This window comes from Bos javanicus, chromosome 3 (genome assembly GCF_032452875.1).
Source record: "Bos javanicus breed banteng chromosome 3, ARS-OSU_banteng_1.0, whole genome shotgun sequence".
Classification (NCBI taxonomy): Eukaryota; Metazoa; Chordata; class Mammalia; order Artiodactyla; family Bovidae; genus Bos; species Bos javanicus.
Window position 1 is genome coordinate 44,274,084 of NC_083870.1, and position 19,811 is coordinate 44,293,894.

The 19,811-nt window shown below is 38.4% G+C and overlaps 1 protein-coding gene across 2 annotated transcripts in view; it reads right to left on the reverse strand.

Moving 5' to 3' along the window:
• Positions 1-1,224: 1,224 nt before the first annotated feature.
• The window catches only part of PLPPR4 (phospholipid phosphatase related 4), a 55,162-nt gene continuing 36,575 nt past the window's right edge, over positions 1,225-19,811 (reverse strand). Inside the window, exons 3-7 of one of the 2 annotated variants that reach the window (XM_061411104.1) lie at positions 17,213-17,342; positions 14,886-15,081; positions 12,768-12,825; positions 11,867-12,040; positions 1,225-5,101 (exon numbers count right to left, since the gene is read on the reverse strand). In XM_061411104.1, coding sequence (XP_061267088.1) covers positions 3,773-5,101; positions 11,867-12,040; positions 12,768-12,825; positions 14,886-15,081; positions 17,213-17,342 — 1,887 coding nt within the window. In that variant the 3' untranslated portion in view covers positions 1,225-3,772. Of the gene's footprint in view, positions 5,102-11,866; positions 12,041-12,767; positions 12,826-14,885; positions 15,082-15,747; positions 15,986-17,212; positions 17,343-19,811 lie in introns of those variants that run through there. The other variant, XM_061411105.1, reaches the window with a different exon arrangement.

Below are 19,811 nucleotides of genomic sequence, written 5' to 3' on the forward strand. Positions count from 1 at the left end.
CATTTCTGTATCAGAGGACTCATCTAGACATTTTGTTTTCTTCTTTTTTTTTTTTCTTCTTTTTAACTATTAGGAAGCATTGTCCCTGGGAATCTCCCATTATTGGGTCTCATCTGTAATATCATATGTGCTGTGCTTAGTCACTCTGCTGCTGCTGCTAAGTCGCTTCAGTCATGTCTGACTCTGTGTGACCCCATAGATGGCAGCCCACCAGGCTCCTCTGTCCCTGGGATTCTCCAGGCAAAAACACTGGAATGGGTTGCCATTTCCTTCTCCAATGCATGAAAGTGAAAAGTGAAAGTGAAGTCGCTCAGTCACGTCCAACTCTTTGCGACCCCATGGACTATAGCCCACCAGGTTCCTCTGTCCATGGGGATTCTCCAGGTAAGAATACTAAAGTGGGTTGCCATGCCTTCCTCCAGGGGATCTTCCCAACCCAGGGATGGAACCCAGGTCTCCCGCATTGCAGGCAGATTCTTTACCATGAATCACCAAGGAAGCCTACAATATCATATACTATGACTGAAATCTATATTTCCTTCAAACTGTAGCATTTGATCTTAGAGCATAGTAGAAACTTTCTACAGAATAAAGACAGGAGACATTTAATAAGCAGAGAAAATTAAACACTCAATCACAAACAAACCATTACCCATTTTCCAGGCCACATTTCCCTTTTAGATTAAACCATTTCAATTCCTTTTGATTTCCTTCAATTATTTTAATTAAATTACTTTCTGAATAATGAATTTCCATATTCAATTTGAATTTGAATATGAAATAACCCATAGATATCAAGTAAAGACTTGACCTGTAAAAGGCATAAATGATATGGCTTTAATGATAACTTCTTACGTGTATAACCCAGAAACCACTCACCTGATACCTCATGAGAAATGTATTAGGATCAGGGTTACTTATCCAATCATAGTATAAGGGGTACTTACACAAATGATTCTTTCCCATTTTCTTTTTCAATACTCTGTAACATTGATATGTGAAAAATCTAGGTCTAAATAAATTTAAAAGAACTTCTTTAATAAGCATAAAACCAAAATTCTAAACGATAAGGAAACATTATGTCATAGTTTGAGAAGCTTTTCCTTCTTAGTGCAATACTTTCTTCTAATTATAATCAGTTCTGGGTCATTCTAATTTTTTCAGCTGTTTTCCTATAAAGTATTATCAATTCATACTCTGAAGTAAAAGACCAAAATGCTCCAATTTTGATGAAGAAATCTAATCTTTATTTCTATGATGTTAGCACAATATACTCACACAATAGCTCTGATCTGTACTTAACAAAATACATTATAGCACTTTACAAACTTTATCAGTTTGGAAAACATTGCATAACATTTTATTAAACACAATACTTTATATATATCATATATATCTTCATAATTTTATTTACTTTAAAAAGATAATTAACTCTCTTTATTCAATACTTGGTTTTATCAATAAAGCACAGCCTAACAAAGGAAGAAGTGCTCTCATTAGCAAATAAGATAAATAGAACACTAAGAAGAGATACCACCTGTTAGTCTCATTTGTTTTAAATTAAGGTACCAGTGGAATGTAAACAAATAATTCTTTGTAATCTTTTGTTTACAAAAGATGTGTTATCAAATACACATGCAGAGGTCTGAGTTCTAGCGACCATCATTATATATTTCCTTAACAATGTGGTACAATTTAAGTCATTAAAAACTGTAGCCTTTGGCACTTTGAGTAGAAAAAGAATATATCAATATTCATGTAAAGAAAAAAAAAACTTCAGTGACTAGAGAAGTACTTTAAAATCTTTTGTTAAGAAATAGGAAAGATTAGCAAATATCATACTGCACCTGAAATGCTGCAGCTTTTTTTTTTTTTCTTCAGAGCACTAAAACCAATCCACCTTTCTCTCTATAATTGGCAAAAGCCAGTAGGAGTGTCATAATGGTGGTGGTGGTGAGAAGTGGGGAAGGCAACATTTTACTCCCACTCCCCTCTCTGAGAAGGAAATTACCAGAAGGGATATAGTTGAATCTGTATTTTATTGCCAGAGTTTTCAGTTCTGATGGTTTCAGCTAAATCCCTAATGCCGTAGGAGGTTGGTTACTCTAGAAAGCTCTGCCCTTTTCCAGTAGAAGTTGATTAAGAATGTGGTACTTACTCATCTCTAAACAACTACTTCTGCTCTCAGTGAAAACTGAACTAAGATTAACCAGCATTGTTGTTACCTTTTGTCCCCGTGGCAATCATGAGATGTACATCAGAATTCTTAGGAAATGGTGTAAAAAGGTTAAATGTGAAATTACAAGAACCAAATATTTCTTCATACTTAAAGTTTTATGTTGGAAAAACACCTCAAAATGTTTTGCTTTCACTTTCTTCTTATTGACAATATTGGTTTCCATTGATTTAAGTTGAAGGCTTAATTCAAGATAGGTAGCAAAAACTGTTATTTGTATGTTGAGCACAAAAACTGTGCCTATCTATTTTGAAGAAATACATTCTTAATGTACACTGTGAGATATTTTTACTTATCAATTTTCTTTTTTTTTTTTTTCAGATTCATCCTGTTAGTATACAAATAACAAAATATTTTAGAGAAGATGGCAAAACCCAATCACTGTGACTCTAACTGGTTATCAGGATATCAAAAAATGTTAATAATCTGGAACAAAATGAAAATTTTGGATTACTTAAGTTAGAAGTTTAAGCCAGCTGGCTGGAAACATCTAAGGTTAACATATGATCAACACTGCTGGCAGTGTAACCCACAATGTCAAGTTTCGGTTCATATTTCTTGTTTATAAATTCACAGCAGTATATTTTGCTCAAGGAATATCAACTGTTATTTCTGCATTAAAAATAGAATGTATCTATAACATAAAAATTTAAGTCAATAAATAAAGGAGAAGCCATAAAATGCAAAATATGATCACATCAATTTCAAAAAACTCTAAAATAATATTTTAAATTATGCAAATTTACTCACTAAAAACTGATTTTTCATTAGCAGTAACTTGAAATAAAAAGTAAACAGCAAAAAGCTATGCAGAAAAGTACTGGTTATTCCCTTTCACTGAAAATATCCTTATAAATTTTTGTTGTTGAAGAAAGCAAACTTTTGAAGAAATGCACAATACCTTTTCATTTTTTGACTGTGACTGAGCCACTACAGAGAAGCTGCAGGGTGTCCTATTCTAACACAAAGAAGCCAACATCTTCTTAATAACAGTAGCATTTCTTTGACAAGGAATTGCACACCACTATTTCACAGCTAAATAGAAATTGAGAGTTTACACCATATATGTACTATAATAATCAGCACCACCCATATTGAGCTTTTGGTGCAGATTCTGCAAAATGAATATATAATACTGCATGGCCTCTGCTGCAGGGAAAACGTGTGTTCTGGATTCCCACAGCTAATTATAAAGAAAGAACCCTAAAGTTGGCACATTCAGGAAGTACAATAGTATACACTGAAGGAAACCGCTTTCTTTTGATATTGCCCTCTGCAAACGTTTTGCGCTTGAAGGTAGGTCTTAGGAAGAGTCTTCACATTATCGCATGAGTTAGGTTCTTGCATTGTGCTTTTCCCTTCCCTTGATGTGAAGTCTACAAGCTTGGGTGGAATAGTTCTCGAGAGTCAGTGAATCGCGGGCTGATGGTGGATACTCTAGTTTGGTGAGAAGGTTCCCGATTTGCTGGAACAGAGCACTGGTAGAATCAACACGTTGTCTCTTGGGGTGACTCAAGTGATTTGAATGATTATCACTCAATCCTTATAAGCCCGTGTTGGGGAGGTTCCCTTGTAGAAGATATTCCTCGTGTTTTCGGGGCTGTTGCTCCTTTCAGGGATTAAAATGATGTTGCCCTTTCTCCGCAGGGTGGAGTCGCGGGAGGAAGAAACGGACAGAGTCTCTGAACCGATTTCGCTGCCCTCTACCGGGGTGACGCGGATGGTGGTGATTCCGTGGTGGTGATGCTCACTGTTGTCAATGTTGCTTCTCTTTCGATCTCCGGAACCAAAACTGTCTTTCAGGGACTCACAGCTTTCTGAGTCCCTGTTGAGATCGTTGAGCTCGTACGTTTGGCGAAGGCTGCCCTTTTCAGGGGCTTTCCATTTCCAGGAGCCACTGCCTTCGCCTTCGGTGGACGGGATCTGTATGATGGGCCTGTTGTTCTCCGGGTGGGCCTCAACCCTCACGATCCCACTGGGTTCGTGGTCTGTTAGGGTTTTGTAGCGGATGGAGCCGGTGCAGGAGACTGTGCTGCCTTCAGTGTTCTTGGGGCTGCTTTGGAGGACACCCTGCTGCTTGGACATGGCTATGACTTGCATGATGCGAGGCTGGCTGTTGCTTCTATTACAAGCCACAGTCTTCTCCGCAGCTTTCAGCCACTTGGCCCGAGCAGAGCTGCTTTTGGGGGAGGTGCTTATGTTTTCCTGCGTCTCTTCAGGGATGTGTACTAACTGTGAGGACCCGGGGCGGGATTGAATGGACACTCTTGGTCCCCCAGGCATGCTATTGTTACACCCAGGGACGGTGCCAGGCTGGATCTTGAGATACTGATTGCTGCTGGGAGCGTGGTGGTCTCCATTGACCCCCACCCTGGACGGCTCCGAGCTTGATCTCATTTCAATGGATCTGGGTGGTGACTGTCCCGGCTCGGTCTCTATAACCTGCAGAGACAGCTTGCGGCTTTCATTCTTGTTCTTCCACTGGGTGAGGAGCTGCTTGGATCTAGCAGAATCCATCGAGGCATGAATGCTGGCGTTTCTTCTCACAGGGTCTTCCACGGATGGGGTGTTGGCTCTAGGCAAGGTATTGCTGAAGGTAACCATGTTCTCCTTCCCCATGGGGCTCCGTGGAGTGATGATTTCTACATCTGCATTTGCCCTTTTGAGGTTGGTCAAGGAGCTAGCATCTCTATGGTTTCGGTTCAGGATGCCTTCAGTGTGAGCAATTCCGTCAGTGCTGCTACCATTTTTAGCAGCTAAAACTCGGCTGGGGTCTTGATTGAGGTCTGTCAGAGACCTGAGGGCTTCTCTGTGCTGAAACACACTCTCTTCGCTAGGCAGAAAATTCCCCACAGCATACAGACCCTAGTGTTGGGAGAAACAATAAACATCAGGCACCAGACGACATGGTTACTGAGAGTTTGCATTGGAGGATGTAGTGAGGCACATAAAGATGTGTTCGCTATACCCCACTGACACAAACAACCAAAACTAAAAGTACAGTTACTCAGGAAATAGTTGTAAGTTATATCATCAGCCACTGAACTAACTCTTCAGAACTATAAAGTCCATTATTTTTCATTATTAGTTGGGTTTTCTCTTTCTCCATCCCACCAGATGTTTTGGACAGTCTTATCCTCTGTATTGAGAAGAGAAGTCAGACAATGAGAGAAATAAGGGCATTCTTCTGTTTTTCTTTTTAAAATTTATTTTTCAATTAGATGGAAATTGCTTTACAATGTTGTGTTGGTGTCTGCCATGCAACAACGTGAATCAACCATCTTCTGTTTTTTCAAAGCAATTCATTTTCCTGGATTTATGAACTGCTTGTTGAGTGACACCTCAGATGGCTTAACTGATGTACTTTACCTTCCATTTTCAGTCATACCTCATGATGGTACGATTGAAATCATACCATTCAATCATACCTGCATGTGGAAATGCAGAACAACAAATCATTCATAAAATATGACATAGGTTTTGTATTGAGGTCAGAGACACACATCCTCGCAGCTGACATGGAGCTCAGCACTATGTGTGCAGCATTTTACAGAATGTTCTGGGAAAAGAGGGCAGAAACTGTCCCTATATTGGGTTCTTAGTTTTTTTCCACCTAAAACCTGATCTTAAATTTTGAAAGTTATATTTGATAAGCTCAGTATTATTACACTAAACTTAAGCTGAATTTTATTTAATCTTGTCTTCACACTCAGGTGATCAAAATTTTTTTTTTTTTTAGATTTTGGGGATAAAAATCTGATAAAGGCTAAAGATAAGATTCAGAATTTTTTAACCTTTTGACATGCAAAAGATCTAATACCTGCTGAATTTTCAGTTTTTGAGATGCTTAGTTTAGAGATAAGAGCAAGAAGCAGATAACTATTTGCATGTTAAGCTCAACAGAAGGGAGCCACTGTCTAATTTTCAGACCAAACCAAAGGAATTCCACAGATGTGATATTTTGTAGAGTGCCTAACAATGAACAAGGGCATAGGCTTAAAATAGATAAATTAATAATTTCAAGGCAGAGTGTAAACAGGAACAGAATAAAGTCAGGCTTCTCCCTCTCCAAGTATTTCAATTCCTGGCTAAAATCTTCTTCTAAACAATACCTATCTATGTTCTCACTACAAAAGTTTTCAGGGTAAACAATCTCTACCTCATGTTCCATTAATAATTGTATTTAAATTCATACATCTAGGACCATCTTCCACCAGACTGTACATCAGTTCAGTTCAGTTCAGTTGCTCAGTCGTGTCTGACTCTTAGCAACCCCATGGACTGCAGCACGCCAGGCTACCGTGTACATCACCAACTCCCAGAGTTTACTCAAACTCATGTCCAATGAGTCAGTGATGCCATCCAACCATCTCCTCCTCTATTGTCCCCTTCTCCTCCTGCCTTAAATCTTTTCCACCATCAGGGTCTTCTCTAATGAGTCAGTTTTTCCCATCAGGTGGCCAAAGTATTGAAGTTTCAGCTTTAGCATCAGTCCTTCCAATGAACACTCAGGACTGATTTCCTTTAGGATGGACTGGTTGGATCTCCTTGCTGATCAAGGGACTCTCAAGAGTCTTCTCCAACAACACAGTTCAAAAGCATCAATTCTTCAGTGCTCAGCTTTCTTTATAGACCTATTCTCACATCCATACATGACTACTGGAAAAACTATAGCCTTGACTAGACGGACCTTTGTTAGCAAAGTAACGTCTCTGCTTTTTAATATGCTGTCTAGGTTGGTCATAACTTTTCTTCCAAGGAGCAAGCGTCTTTATTTTCGTGGCTGCAGTCACCATCTGAAGTAATTTTCAGATCAGATCAGATTTTGGAGCCCCCTAAAATAAAGTCTGCCACTGTTTCCACTGTTTCCCCATCTATTTCCCATGAAGTGATGGGACCGGATGCAATGATCTTAGTTTTCTGAATGTTGAGTTTTAAGCCAACTTTTTCACTTTCCTCTTTCACTTTCATCAAGAAGCTATTTAGGTCTTCTTCATTTTCTGCCATAAGGGTGGTGTCATCTGCATATCTGAGGTTATTGATATTTCTCCAGGCAATCTTGATTCCAGCTTGTGTTTCTTCCAGCCCAGCATTTCTCATGATGTACTCTGCATAGGAGTTAAATAAGCAGGGTGACAATATATAGCCTTGATGTACTCCTTTCCTAATTTGGAACCAGTCTGTTGTTCTATGTCCAGTTCTAACTGTTGCTTCCTGACCTGCATATAGGTTTCTCAAGAAGCAGGTCAGGTGGTCTGGTATTCCCATCTCTTGAAGAATTTTTCACAGTTTATTGTGATCCACACAGTCAAAGGCTTTGGCATAGTCAATAAAGCAGAATAGATGTTTTTCTGAAACTCTCTTGCTTTTTCCATGATCCAGCAGATGTTGGCAATTTGATCTCTGGTTCCTCTGCCTTTTCTAAAACCAGCTTGAACACCTCGAAATTCACAGTTCACATATTGCTGAAGCCTGGCTTGGAGAATTTTGAGCATTACTTTACTAGCATGTGAGATGAGTGCAGTAGTTTGAGCATTATTTTGCATTGCCTTTCTTTGGGATTCGGAGAAGGCGATGGCACCCCACTCCAGTACTCTTGCCTGGAAAATCCCATGGATGGAGGAGCCTGGTAGGCTGCAGTCCATGGGGTCGCGAAGAGTCGGACATGACTGAGCGACTTCCCTTTCCCTTTCTTTGGGATTGGAATGAAAACTGACTTTTTCCAGTCCTGTGGCCACTGCTGAGTTTTCCAAATTTGCTGGCATATTGAGTGTAGCACTTTTACACCATCATCTTTTAGGATTTGAAGTAGCTCAACTGGAATTCCATCACCTCCACTAGCTTTGTTCATAGTGATGCTTCCTAAAGCCCACTTGACTTCACATTCCAGGATGTCTGGCTCTAGGTGAGTGATCACACCATTGTGATTATATGGGTCGTAAAGATCTTTTTTGTACAGTTCTTCTGTGTATTCTTGCCACCTCTTCTTAATATCTTCTGCTTGTTAGGTCCATACCATTTCTGTCCTTTATGGAGCCCATCTTTGCATGAAATATTCCTTTGGTATCTCTAATTTTCTTGAAGAGATCTCTAGTCTTTCCCATTCTGTTGTTTTCCTCTATTTCTTTGCATCAATCACTGAGGAAGGCTTTCTTATCTCTCCTTGCTCTTTGGAACTCTGCATTCAGATGGGTGTATCTTTCCTTTTCTCCTTTGCTTTTCACTTCTCTTCTTTTCAGAGCTATAACCTCTACCTACATTGTTCAGAATTCAGTGCCCAGAACTCGGCTTAATAAATATAGTGTTTGAGTCCTTGTTATGATATGAGGCAAATAGTTATTATCCCCATTTTATAGATGAAGAATCAGGCTTCTGAATGGCTACAAAATTGGCCAAATAGCAGAAAAACTGAGATTCGAGCCCAAACCCTTGGGACTCTAAGACACCATGAAAATAAGACATATACAGACAGTGCATGAACTGGAGAGTGACAGTTCTCAGTCTTATTCTCTAACACTTGTTGCCAAAGAACACTCCCAGGACAACCCAGGCTTATGCACAGTTCCTGGCACACATTTTCATTCGATGGCTTTCTCCTTCACTGAAGAAAGTATGAGTAGGAAGTATGAGATCTGAAGTGACAGTCCTGACTATGCTACTAGTATATAAAAATGAAAAAAATAAATCATTGCTCACTTTAATATGTTTCCTTTTTTTAATTAATGCTTTTCACAAGTATTCCAAGATCACAAGATTTAGAACTGCTCCAATAGGCAGTTAATTTTTATTTCTCTGTAGATCCTCTTAGTTTCTTTCATTATGGCCTTTTCCTCTGCATGCTACTTGCATATTGGTGATTTCCTGGCTTCTTTTATTCTTCAGTTCAGTTCATTTCAGTCGCTCAGTCGTGTCTGACTCTTTGCAACCCCATGAATCGCAGCATGCCAGGCCTCCCTGTCCATCACCAACTCCTGGAGTTCACTGAAACTCATGTCCATCGAGTCGGTGATGCCATCCAGCCATCTCATCCTCTGTCGTCCCCTTCTCCTCCTGCCCCCAATCCCTCCCAGCATCAGAGTCTTTTCCAATGAGTCAACTCTTCGCATGAGGTGGCCAAAGTATTGGAGTTTCAGCTTCAGCATCAGTCCTTCCAATGGACATCCACGACCGATCTCCTTTACAATGGACTCTTTGGATCTCCTTGCAGTCCAAGGGACTCTCAAGAGTCTTTTCCAACACCACAGTTCAAAAGCATCAATTCTTCTGCACTCAGCTTTCTTTATAGTCCAACTGTCACATCCATACATGACCACTGGAAAAACCATAGCCTTGACTAGATGGACCTTTGTTGGCAAAGTAATGTCTCTGCTTTTGAATGTGCTATCTAGGTTGATCATAACTTTCCTTCCAAGGAGTAAGCATCTTTTAATTTCATGGCTGTAATCACTATCTGTAGTGATTTTGGAGCCCAAAATAATAAAGTCAACCACTGTTTCCCCATCTATTTCCCATGAAGCGATGGGACCAGATGCCATGCTCTTAGTTTGGAAATTTGGAAGACTCAGCAGTGGCCACAGGACTGGGAAAAGTCAGTTTTCATTCCAAAGAAAGACAATGTCAAAGAATGCTCAAACCACCACACAAATGCACTCATCTCACACGCTAGTAAAATAATGCTCAAAATTCTCCAAGCCAGGCTTCAGTAATATGTGAACTGTGAACTTCCAGATGTTCAAGCTGGTTTTAGAAAAGGCAGAGGAACCAGAGATCAAATTGCCAACATCTGCTGGATCATGGAAAAAGCAAGAGAGTTCCAGAAAAACATCTATTTCTGCTTTATTGACTATGCCAAAGCCTTTGACTGTGTGGATCACAATAAACTGTGGAAAATTCTTCAATAGATGGGAATACCAGACCACCTGACCTGCTTCTTGAGAAACCTATATGCAGGTCAGGAAGCAACAGTTAGAACTGGACATGGAACAACAGACTGGTTCCAAATTGGGAAAGGAGTATGTTAAGGCTATATATTGTCACCCTGCTTATTTAACTTCTATGCAGAGTACATCATGAGAAACGCTGGGCTGGAAGAAACACAAGCTGGAATCAAGATTGCCTGGAGAAATATCAATAACCTCAGATATGCAGATGATACCACCCTTATGGCAGAAAGTGAAGAGGAACTCAAAAGCCTCTTGATGAAAGTGAAAGAGGAGAGTGAAAGAGTTGGGTTAAAGCTCAACATTCAGAAAACTAAGATCATGGCATCTGGTCCCATCACTTCATGGGAAACAGATGGGGAAACAGTAGAAACACTGTCAGACTTTTATTCTTAGGACCTGGCAATTTTATATATTCCCATAACTATAATGGTATTTCCACCTATAATGTTCGTGATTTCCAAATCTATCTTCCACCAGTCATTGCTCCTTTAAGTTCCAGACCCAACTATTCAACTGCCTATTGATCTTTAAATTCAGCTTGTACAAATCCATTCAGTCAGCTCATGAAGTCACCATCTGCCGGTCTTCCAAACTAGAAACGTGGCCATTATCTCTCATTCCTTCTGTTCCCTCACCCTCCACAAAGACTTGATCATTCATATGTCCATCTTTTTTCATATGTAGTTTCTTCAGCTTGAATGCCCTCCTCCTTTCTTAACCCTAAGAAACTCTCATGTTTTAAAAACATGAGTATAACTGTGAAGCCTTCCTTAGCTTTCTTAGGCAGTTTGCTATCCTCAAAGTACTCTGTTTATACCCTATTTTGTCATTTAACATATTGTAACCATTTATACTTTTCTTAATCTTTGCACTATAAACTTATAAATGATAAATCTTATTTATCAGTGCTGTGATGCTCAGTATAGTACCTGGCACAGATCAGATTTTGAATAAATGTTAAGGTAATGAATGCATGAATGAAATGGACAATTTCAGTTCCCTTATGCTGAAGATATTTCCCTTAAAGGAAGATCAGGTTTGGAAATGAAGGTTGCTAAAGAATTCAATGGGACTTCTCAGGTGGCACAGTGGTAAAGAATCCACCTGCCAATACAGGTGGCAAGAGACATGGGTTCAATTCCTGGGTTGGGAAGATACCCTGGAGAAGGAAATGGCAACTCAAGCCAGTATTCTTGCCTAAGAAATCCCATGGACAGAGGAGCCTAGCAGGCTATAGTTCACTGGGTTGCAAAGAGTCAGACATGACTGAGCACAAACACACACAAAGAATTAAATATTAGCTGGATTACAGTTATGTCCAGGTGCCACATTTGTGTTATTGGGCAAAGTATATAATTTTTTCATTATACTTCTACTCTCTTTAACTTACTTTCCTCATCTATAAAATTATACTAGTAATAGCAGTCCTTGACTTTTTTTTTTTGTGGGAGAGTGATAAGGGAAAATGTGATAATCTTTCTAAAATCACCTTTTCTGGCCCAATGTATGAGTTTAACAAATGATTTTACTGAAAGTAGAATATATGTTTTGGCTTAGAATGGAGAAGGAGCCAGGGATTTTCTCATAGATATAAACTACATTGGAAGTAAATTATTATAGTGCAAGACATTTTGTGCATGTTTTCCTTTTTAAACTGTGCTTTGTTGAATAATAGTAAATTATTTACCAAGTACAGAGCAATTCCTCCTCCTATTAAAAAGCCACAGTAGACATCAACTGGGTGATTCTTATACTGAGTTATCCGTGTTAGCCCACAGATGATTCCACAGATGATAAAGGTGAAGACCAAGAGAGGTTTCAGAAGCTTAGAGGAATCCGTTAGTGTGGAATTGAAGTACATCTTTAAAAAATGAAAGGACCAGGGTAAGTATGTTTAAAAGGTCATTTTTTCCATTCCATTTTAATCAAACAAAAAGGTAAACTCAAATCTCTGATACACTTGATGTCAATTTTACTATTCCTTTCCCCCTGCTCTGGCTAATTTCTGTACCTGAAAAAAAAGAGATGCCTGACAAAATCCATCAAATAAATAACAGACCACTTATGTGATTACACAAAAGTCTGGAAAAAAATTAAAGCAGTAGAATTAGCCAGATAACTGGTTAGTCTCCATGTTACTTGTCATTTAATTTCAATCCATTTTTTCACATAAAATCTAATAAACTATTATATTAATAAGATATAGTGACAATTCATTGCAGAGCATTTATCAACTTACACTTACTTAGAATTTGCTGTTACATAATGATTGAAACGAAAGTGTATGCTGTGTGTATATACTTAACGCAATTCTTTCAGTTTTACAGTTTTTAACATTCATGTACTTCACAGTACTCTCTCATGAAGTATAATATCACATTAAAAGAGATACAAGGCTAAATGAATACTATGACTATTTCAAAAATTATCTTACTGTTATATTGTTTATACTAAATTCTATTTTTTATGCCATTATACTCTTCTGTTATTACCCAGCTGTAATATAATCTAATTGGTGTTTGGAGACAACACTCATTTCTCTGATTTTCTCTAGGACACAGTTTGATGAAAAAGACCCAGTTACTTACCGAAACGTACACAGCTGCAAAGGCAGCAAGGGTCGCATGTTGAGAAGGGAATGATTTTCTGCCAAAGGAAGAAGTCAAATTATGCCTTCTATTTCTGATACACTGCTAACAATTATCTCAAGAACACTGAGTGGTTAAAATGTTCAACTAAAAAGCTGCAAGGTAATAAGCAATAACTTTAATTTCTGTTTGATTTTCTGCAGAAAGATCTGAGTGATAAAATAAACACTGTTAATCACCATTAGTATTAAAGAAGGGTAGTGATACACTTTCCAGTATAAAGTGTTAGCTTTCTAAGGGATCACTTCTCTACACTATTGGAATGCTGGTTGAAAGCAGAAATGGGGTGGAAAGCATTATAACTGTTTATTGGTGTTATAATTATGTCAGGTTAAAGTAAAAGCCTATAAAACCTAAGATTTTAATGCTTTTAAACTTTCTCTATGCTCCTAAATATATGGTTTCATTTACATAAATATTTAAAAGAATAATTACATTCTCACAGTAGTGGGTCTAGAAGTGTTTTTTACACTTTAGAAAGCATAGGGAAAAAAATCTAATTTTAGCAAAATGTTTCTCTATCCCACTTTAAAATGACTATTATCTCAAGAATCGCAAAGTATATTGTTTAGTTAAATAAGAAGCAAGGTGCGAGAGGTAGAACAGAGGACTGTGAAAGACAGAAGGAGAACAGAGATCTTTTAATGAATAAAAAATGGGAAAAAATTCAGTTTTATTAATGACCTCCTAATTATTTGATACCCAATAAAATAGATTACTATTCAACACAGACAAGATAATGTAGAAAAATTGAGAAAGAATATAGAATACAAGTCTTAAATGTAAGTTCAAAATTAATTGAATTGAATGGACCATATGTATATAATTATATAATATCAGGTTCTGATTCTTCAAGTGTATTTAAATTATTTTTGACCCTTAAATCAATCTTTGGGAACTGACTGAATGAAAAATAAAATTCTTATATCAGTCTTTTGCTGCCTTCACCCTTCCGTAATTTATTTCTTTAGAACTTCTCTTGCCATCTAAGTTTCTGTCTTTTTTTTTATTGATTAAAAACAGTTTAATGCTTTGGTAATTTCTTAAGCTTTTCAGTTTTTATTTTCTGAAATGCAAGGTCAGGAGCTGTACAGACTTTCTGGGTTTATTCAGAGGAGACACATGCAAATGTAGATGCTATTTCTTTTAAAACTCTACCAAAAGGAAATTCATATGATTTCTTTTTTAATAAAATATGTAACGGAGCTGGAAATATCATATATAGTCTTCTACTTAAGTCACTACATGACACACACTGATTATAAGCCATGACTAACTATAAATATCTAAAATAAACCAATTTGTGATAACCTAAACCCATAATTCAGAGAAGGCAATGGCACCCCACTCCAATACTCTTGCCTGGAAAGTCCCATGGATGCAGGAGCCTGGTAGGCTTCAGTCCATGGGGTCGTGAAGAGTCAGACACGACTGAGCGACTTCACTTTCACTCTTCACTTTCATGCATTGGAGAAGGACATGGCAACCCACTCCAGTGTTCTTGCCTTGAGAATCCCAGGGATGGGGGAGCCTGGTGGGCTGCTGTCTATGGGGTCGCAGAGAGTCGGACACGACTGAAGCGACTTAGCAGCAGCAGCAGCAAACCCATAATTCAATCCCTGGGTTGGGAAGAAAGAGCCCCTGGAGAAGGAAATGGCAACCCACTCCAGTACTCTTGCCTAGAAAATTCCATGGATGGAGGAGCCTGGTGGGCTACAGTCCATGGGGTCGCAAAGAGTCAGACACAACTGAGTGACTTCACTTTCTTTCTTTCTAAACCCATAATTAGTATAGAGGAGATTATAGAACATGACTGGGGTTTGGTGATATGAAGTTGAGTGGAATGAATATTTGGCTGAAATTTGGAGAGACAGGAGGAGTTGGAAGGAGCCACCAATGGGTTTCTATGGTATCATCCCTAAAGAGAGCACAGAATTGCAAAGAAAAATAAAATCTAAGTCATTGTGATTGAAAAGAGTATGCCTATGATGATACCCCAAGCTATTAATGAACAATAAAAACACCAACATGGAAGTTTTCATAATCTCCATTTCTAACCTGCCGCTGTTGATAACTGTAAGGTCAGATCCTGAGCAAATGTCTTCTACAATGTAGGAATTCTCTTTGCAAGACACATTCAGAGAGGTGTAGTTTGGCTTGCACACAGTCAGAAAGTACGGTGCCTGGTAGCCTGTGGAGAGCTGGATGATGTCTGTGATAAGAGCTGTAGAGCAGAGTCCAAAGATATGAACACCTATAAGGAAAAGGAAAGAACCTGTTACCAAGCTAGCACTTGATGCCAGTGTGGTGCCATCATCAGTCTTGCGTATTACACATTAACATAACAACCTTGACATCTACTGTGATCATTTTCTCTGAGTTTATTTCAGGAAGATAGTGAAGAAAATTTCTAAACTTCCAAACAGATGCTGAAGGCAATGAGTATCTCCAAAGTTGTCATTTGAAGGATTTTTGTCTGTTTGGTTATATCAGGCCAATTCTTAATATTATTAACTGTAGGTCACTTGACAGATACCTGGAACATGTTAAGATGACAACTGTGTGATTTGAAAAGGATTCAATACGGGGAATGAAGCAAAATTCAAAATCACTACAAACTGCTTAGCAGAATTGTACTCCCAGGTCTCTCTCCCCAGTAGTTCCTCACCCCAGACACAGTAGGCAAACCCTACTGGATTGGTTCCTGGTATGACTACGTACAGATGACTAGCATACCAGGAATGCTAATTAAAACAGAGAAGACAGCAAGCCAGCCCTATGGTGAAAAAAATAATCATACAAGTACCGGGCTGTGGGAGGCTTCCTTCATTTTGGAATACAGAAATGGCATTCTTAAATCTCTTGATTAAGTTCTTTCTTTTCTCTTCTGGGACCAGTTTGAAATCATAAACTGACAAACCCTGATGCAGGCTTGTACATTCGAACTCCATTCTTGCTTCAAGTTCCTTGCCTGGTCTTATCCTTGGGAGTCTAGCCTACCTGCTCCCTCTACACCCTGGAGTCATTCTGACTTGAGATTCTGATTCACGATTTGCTCATAGAAATCACTGTGACAGGCAGCCAGGTAACCCGACAGTGTTCTCCTTCTGGCCTGGCCCCTTTTGCATTTTCCTTCTCTGCCTGTTGTCACCTAACAACCGCTCTCCCAGTTCTTTCTCCACTTATTCACCTCAGATTCGTGACCTTGGACCTTTATTTCTATATTGTGATTCCTAGCAGCATGTAAGATCTTGGGGAGGGGTATGAGTAAGTGAGGAAACCTACCCATCTCTAGGCCCCCAGGGCATGGGCGTGGTTGACTCTGGGACTGGGCTCTCCAGGATAAGATGGAGCATCCTCATAGTCGTGAGGTTTTTCAGAGAGGTTACGTGCCCCTTTGCCACGGCATTGTGTTACATTAGGAAAACTTCCTCTGAGATCAGCTAGATGTCCTAAAGTTTTACTTCGTGGTCTTAGTTCATGATCCTGGTAAGGGGATTATTCTTGCCGTACAGTCTTTGTGGAGCAAAAATGTGCCTTTCTTAGTGGGGCAGAGTCTAGGGCATGATTTAGACCAGATTTTTTTTTTTCTCCAGTGGAAGAGATGATGGTACTTAATTTTCTATTAGGTATTAAATGAAGCTACCTCTTTGAACTGAGAGGTTACAGGTGAAAATAACTTTTTGCTGATTTACTAGGAATGAATTAAAACATTCACAGTGGTGTGATGTAATGTGGCTTGACTTTTCAATTCAGTTAAAAAGAAACGTCTGTGACTCAAATAATATTAAGACAGTCACATGCTAATCAGAAGAGATGAAGGTTTAGATGCTCATTTGACTCTGATACAGGCCTATGGATATTCTGTAGGTCTCATAAAAATAGGAGGTAGAGTTAGATGATATAACCAAGGAAAAATAGCCTTGATGCTGTGCTGCATGGTGACATTTCCATGGACAGTAACTTCTGGATGAAAACACCGCAGGACAATTGAAATGGAATCACTGATGTGGCTAAAGTAATTTCTGAAGGGTTATCCATTTATATGGGTCTGCTGATATTTACTCTCCATTTTAAAAAATGAACCCAGATCCAAGAAACCATTTTAAAGTAAATTCATGATTCTACCAGAGCTAAGACAAAAATAAACTGAAATGCATGGCATACTGGCTCTCAAAACAAGGACCTTAACTATAACACATTGTGGATACAAAACTTAAATTAGGGTGTTTTTAACAGTTTTTTTTTTTTTTTCGTATAATGTAAAATTCATCATGTACCTGACACTGTACATCTAAATTACAGCTTTAAAGATAATATCTGTAATTAAATATAACATTTCTATTTGAAAAACATTTTCTTTCTTTGTGGTTTCCCACACCCACCAACAAATCTGACGGCTCTTCTAAGGAACGAGTTGAAGTTGCAGCCTCCAGCATTAATGTTGGGCTCCAGGCCAACCCCATTCCTTCTTTTGGACAGGCAACAGTAGAGGATTCCTTCCCCTACCATAATCTGTGAAGACAAGAGGGTATTCAAAATGGATTCAACGGGTGCAGATGAATTATATAAGTTATCTCTTACATATGTATGCTCAGTTGCTCAGTCGTGTCTGACTCCTTTGAGACCCCATGTACTGTAGCCGCTAGGCTCCTCTGTCCATGGGATTTTCCAGGCAAGAATACTGGAGTGAGTTGCCATGCCCTCCTGCAGGGGAAGTTATCTCTTAACATGCCATCAATTAAATTAAGTAAAGATGTACCTTTTGTAGGCACTTTAGAGATGGGAGGATTTCTCCTGAGTATTTGCAGAAGCAGTGAAAAGTAATCAGGGCATCGTAACTAGCGTAGTTGGATCTTCTGTGCTCCTACATACTGGTCAAAATTGTGATAGCATCCTGGCATTGCAATGTGGTTGCAGCATCCAGACTTTGGCCCTATGCCCAACAATACCCAGTGTTACTTAGCTGATTAATCACATGGTGACTGATTCTGCTCTGACGCCTAGAATCTTAACATTTTATCCTTAAAACTATGAAAACAAGATGCCCAAGGAGAGAATAAAATAAGTACCAGAGTTAGAATCAGGAATATTTTATTAGCATATTATTTCAATAAAATTTGGAATTGGGCAGAAGGATCACCCATGTAAAGCAGACATGAAAGTAGAAAGATTCAATCTAAAGCAGAGCTATCTGCTAAAATTTTCTGTGATGATGGACATATTTTCTGCTTTGTCCAATATGGCAGCCACTATTGAGCACTTGAAATAGCACTGTTGGCTATTGAGCACTTGAAATTTTTTTGCTACTGCAATCGAGGAGCTGAAGTTTTAATTTCATTTTATTGTACTTAGTTAATTATTTAAAATGTAAATCAATCAGATTTAAAATGAAATAGTCACATGTGGCTAGTAACTATCCTATTGGAGAATGTAGATTATAAGAGAATCTATCTAGGTAAGCAGTAACATTTGGATGAAAATGCTCCAGGACAACTGAAATAGAATTTGATAAGGTTGATTTCTGAAGAGTTATCCATTCATACTGAGTAATGTTGAGTAATAGTGGTTCGGCAGTAAAAAATACTCCTGCAATGCAGGAGACTGCCTACAATGTAGGAGACATGGGTTCAATCCCTGGGTAGGGAAGGTCCCCTGGAGAAGGAAATGGCAACCCACTCCAGTTGCCTGGGAAATCCCATGGACAAAGGAGTCTGGTGGGCTATAATCCATGGGGCCCAAGAATCAGACACATCTTAGCAACTATACCAACTACCACTACCAGTGAGTAATGTGTCTTAAGAATGAAATATTTAGCAAATGTGTTTTCAGTAAACAGAGGACCATACTTATGATAAGGAACAGCACACTTGCTGTCGGATTCTAAGACGCAGGACATCAGTGACAAACTCAATACATTTAGGCATCATTTCCGTCAAGAACTTTCCCTTGAAATCCCTTACTATATCCTAAACTGAAGGATGCCCCTTCTGTGTGGCTCCCTTAGTATCTTGTCCTTCCCTCTAGCATAGCTGGATTATTTCTCACTTGACTGTGACCCTCTGCGGGGAAATCATCTTTTTGTTTTACCTTTTATTCTCACTATCTAGCACAGTGCCCTGCATTGCAGGGTTTGCTTTTGTTACCTTCACTGTGGGATTCTCATTGGCTAATTACCTTGGGCATTTGGGCTGGTAGTTATTAAGAAAAGTAAGACTTGAAATAATGTGGCTTTTTAAATGCAAAAAATCAAATATTGGGGGTTACTGTGCCTCAGAGATTATTGTGAAATTAGAATCAGTATGGCTAAAAATGTGGAAGTGAGAAACTGGGAACAGGCAGTCCCTTAGGTATAAGTGATCATGTCACTTTAAAGATTATCACCGTGACTGGGAACTGAAATATATTTTCCAAGGAATAGTTCCCAGTTCTCAACACCTACTTAACATTTATTTTATAAAGTACTTAAATTTATGATTTTTAAAACTCATGACTAAATCTATGACCTTATGCTTCAAATGTTCTGTCTGATCTATTTAGTTCCATATGGTGTATGTACAATTATAAGGAACCTTTATGTGTATAAAAACAATTTTCTTAATAAAATTCTACCAATAACCTTACAAGCATGAAAATCTTGTGGTATACACTGATAAACTCCTTTATGGATAACTATATAAATAATCAGAAGGGATTTTTTTTCAAATCATTGAATACTAAGTTAATTATACTGTTTGAAAAATACCATACTACATTATCACTTCAAGTTAGACATAGAAACACAAAAGATTCTATAATATTCTGCACAGATAGATGTGACATGTTGCACCATGCAAGTAGAATAATATCATAATTATCCCAAATTCATCATTTCAAGAAAATTAACCACTCATTTCTGAAATGTGTCCTGAAATGCATTGAGAGGCTCATTTCATTTTCATTTCTTTAATAATAATTCTGTGAATAATTTTGATTCTTTTTAAT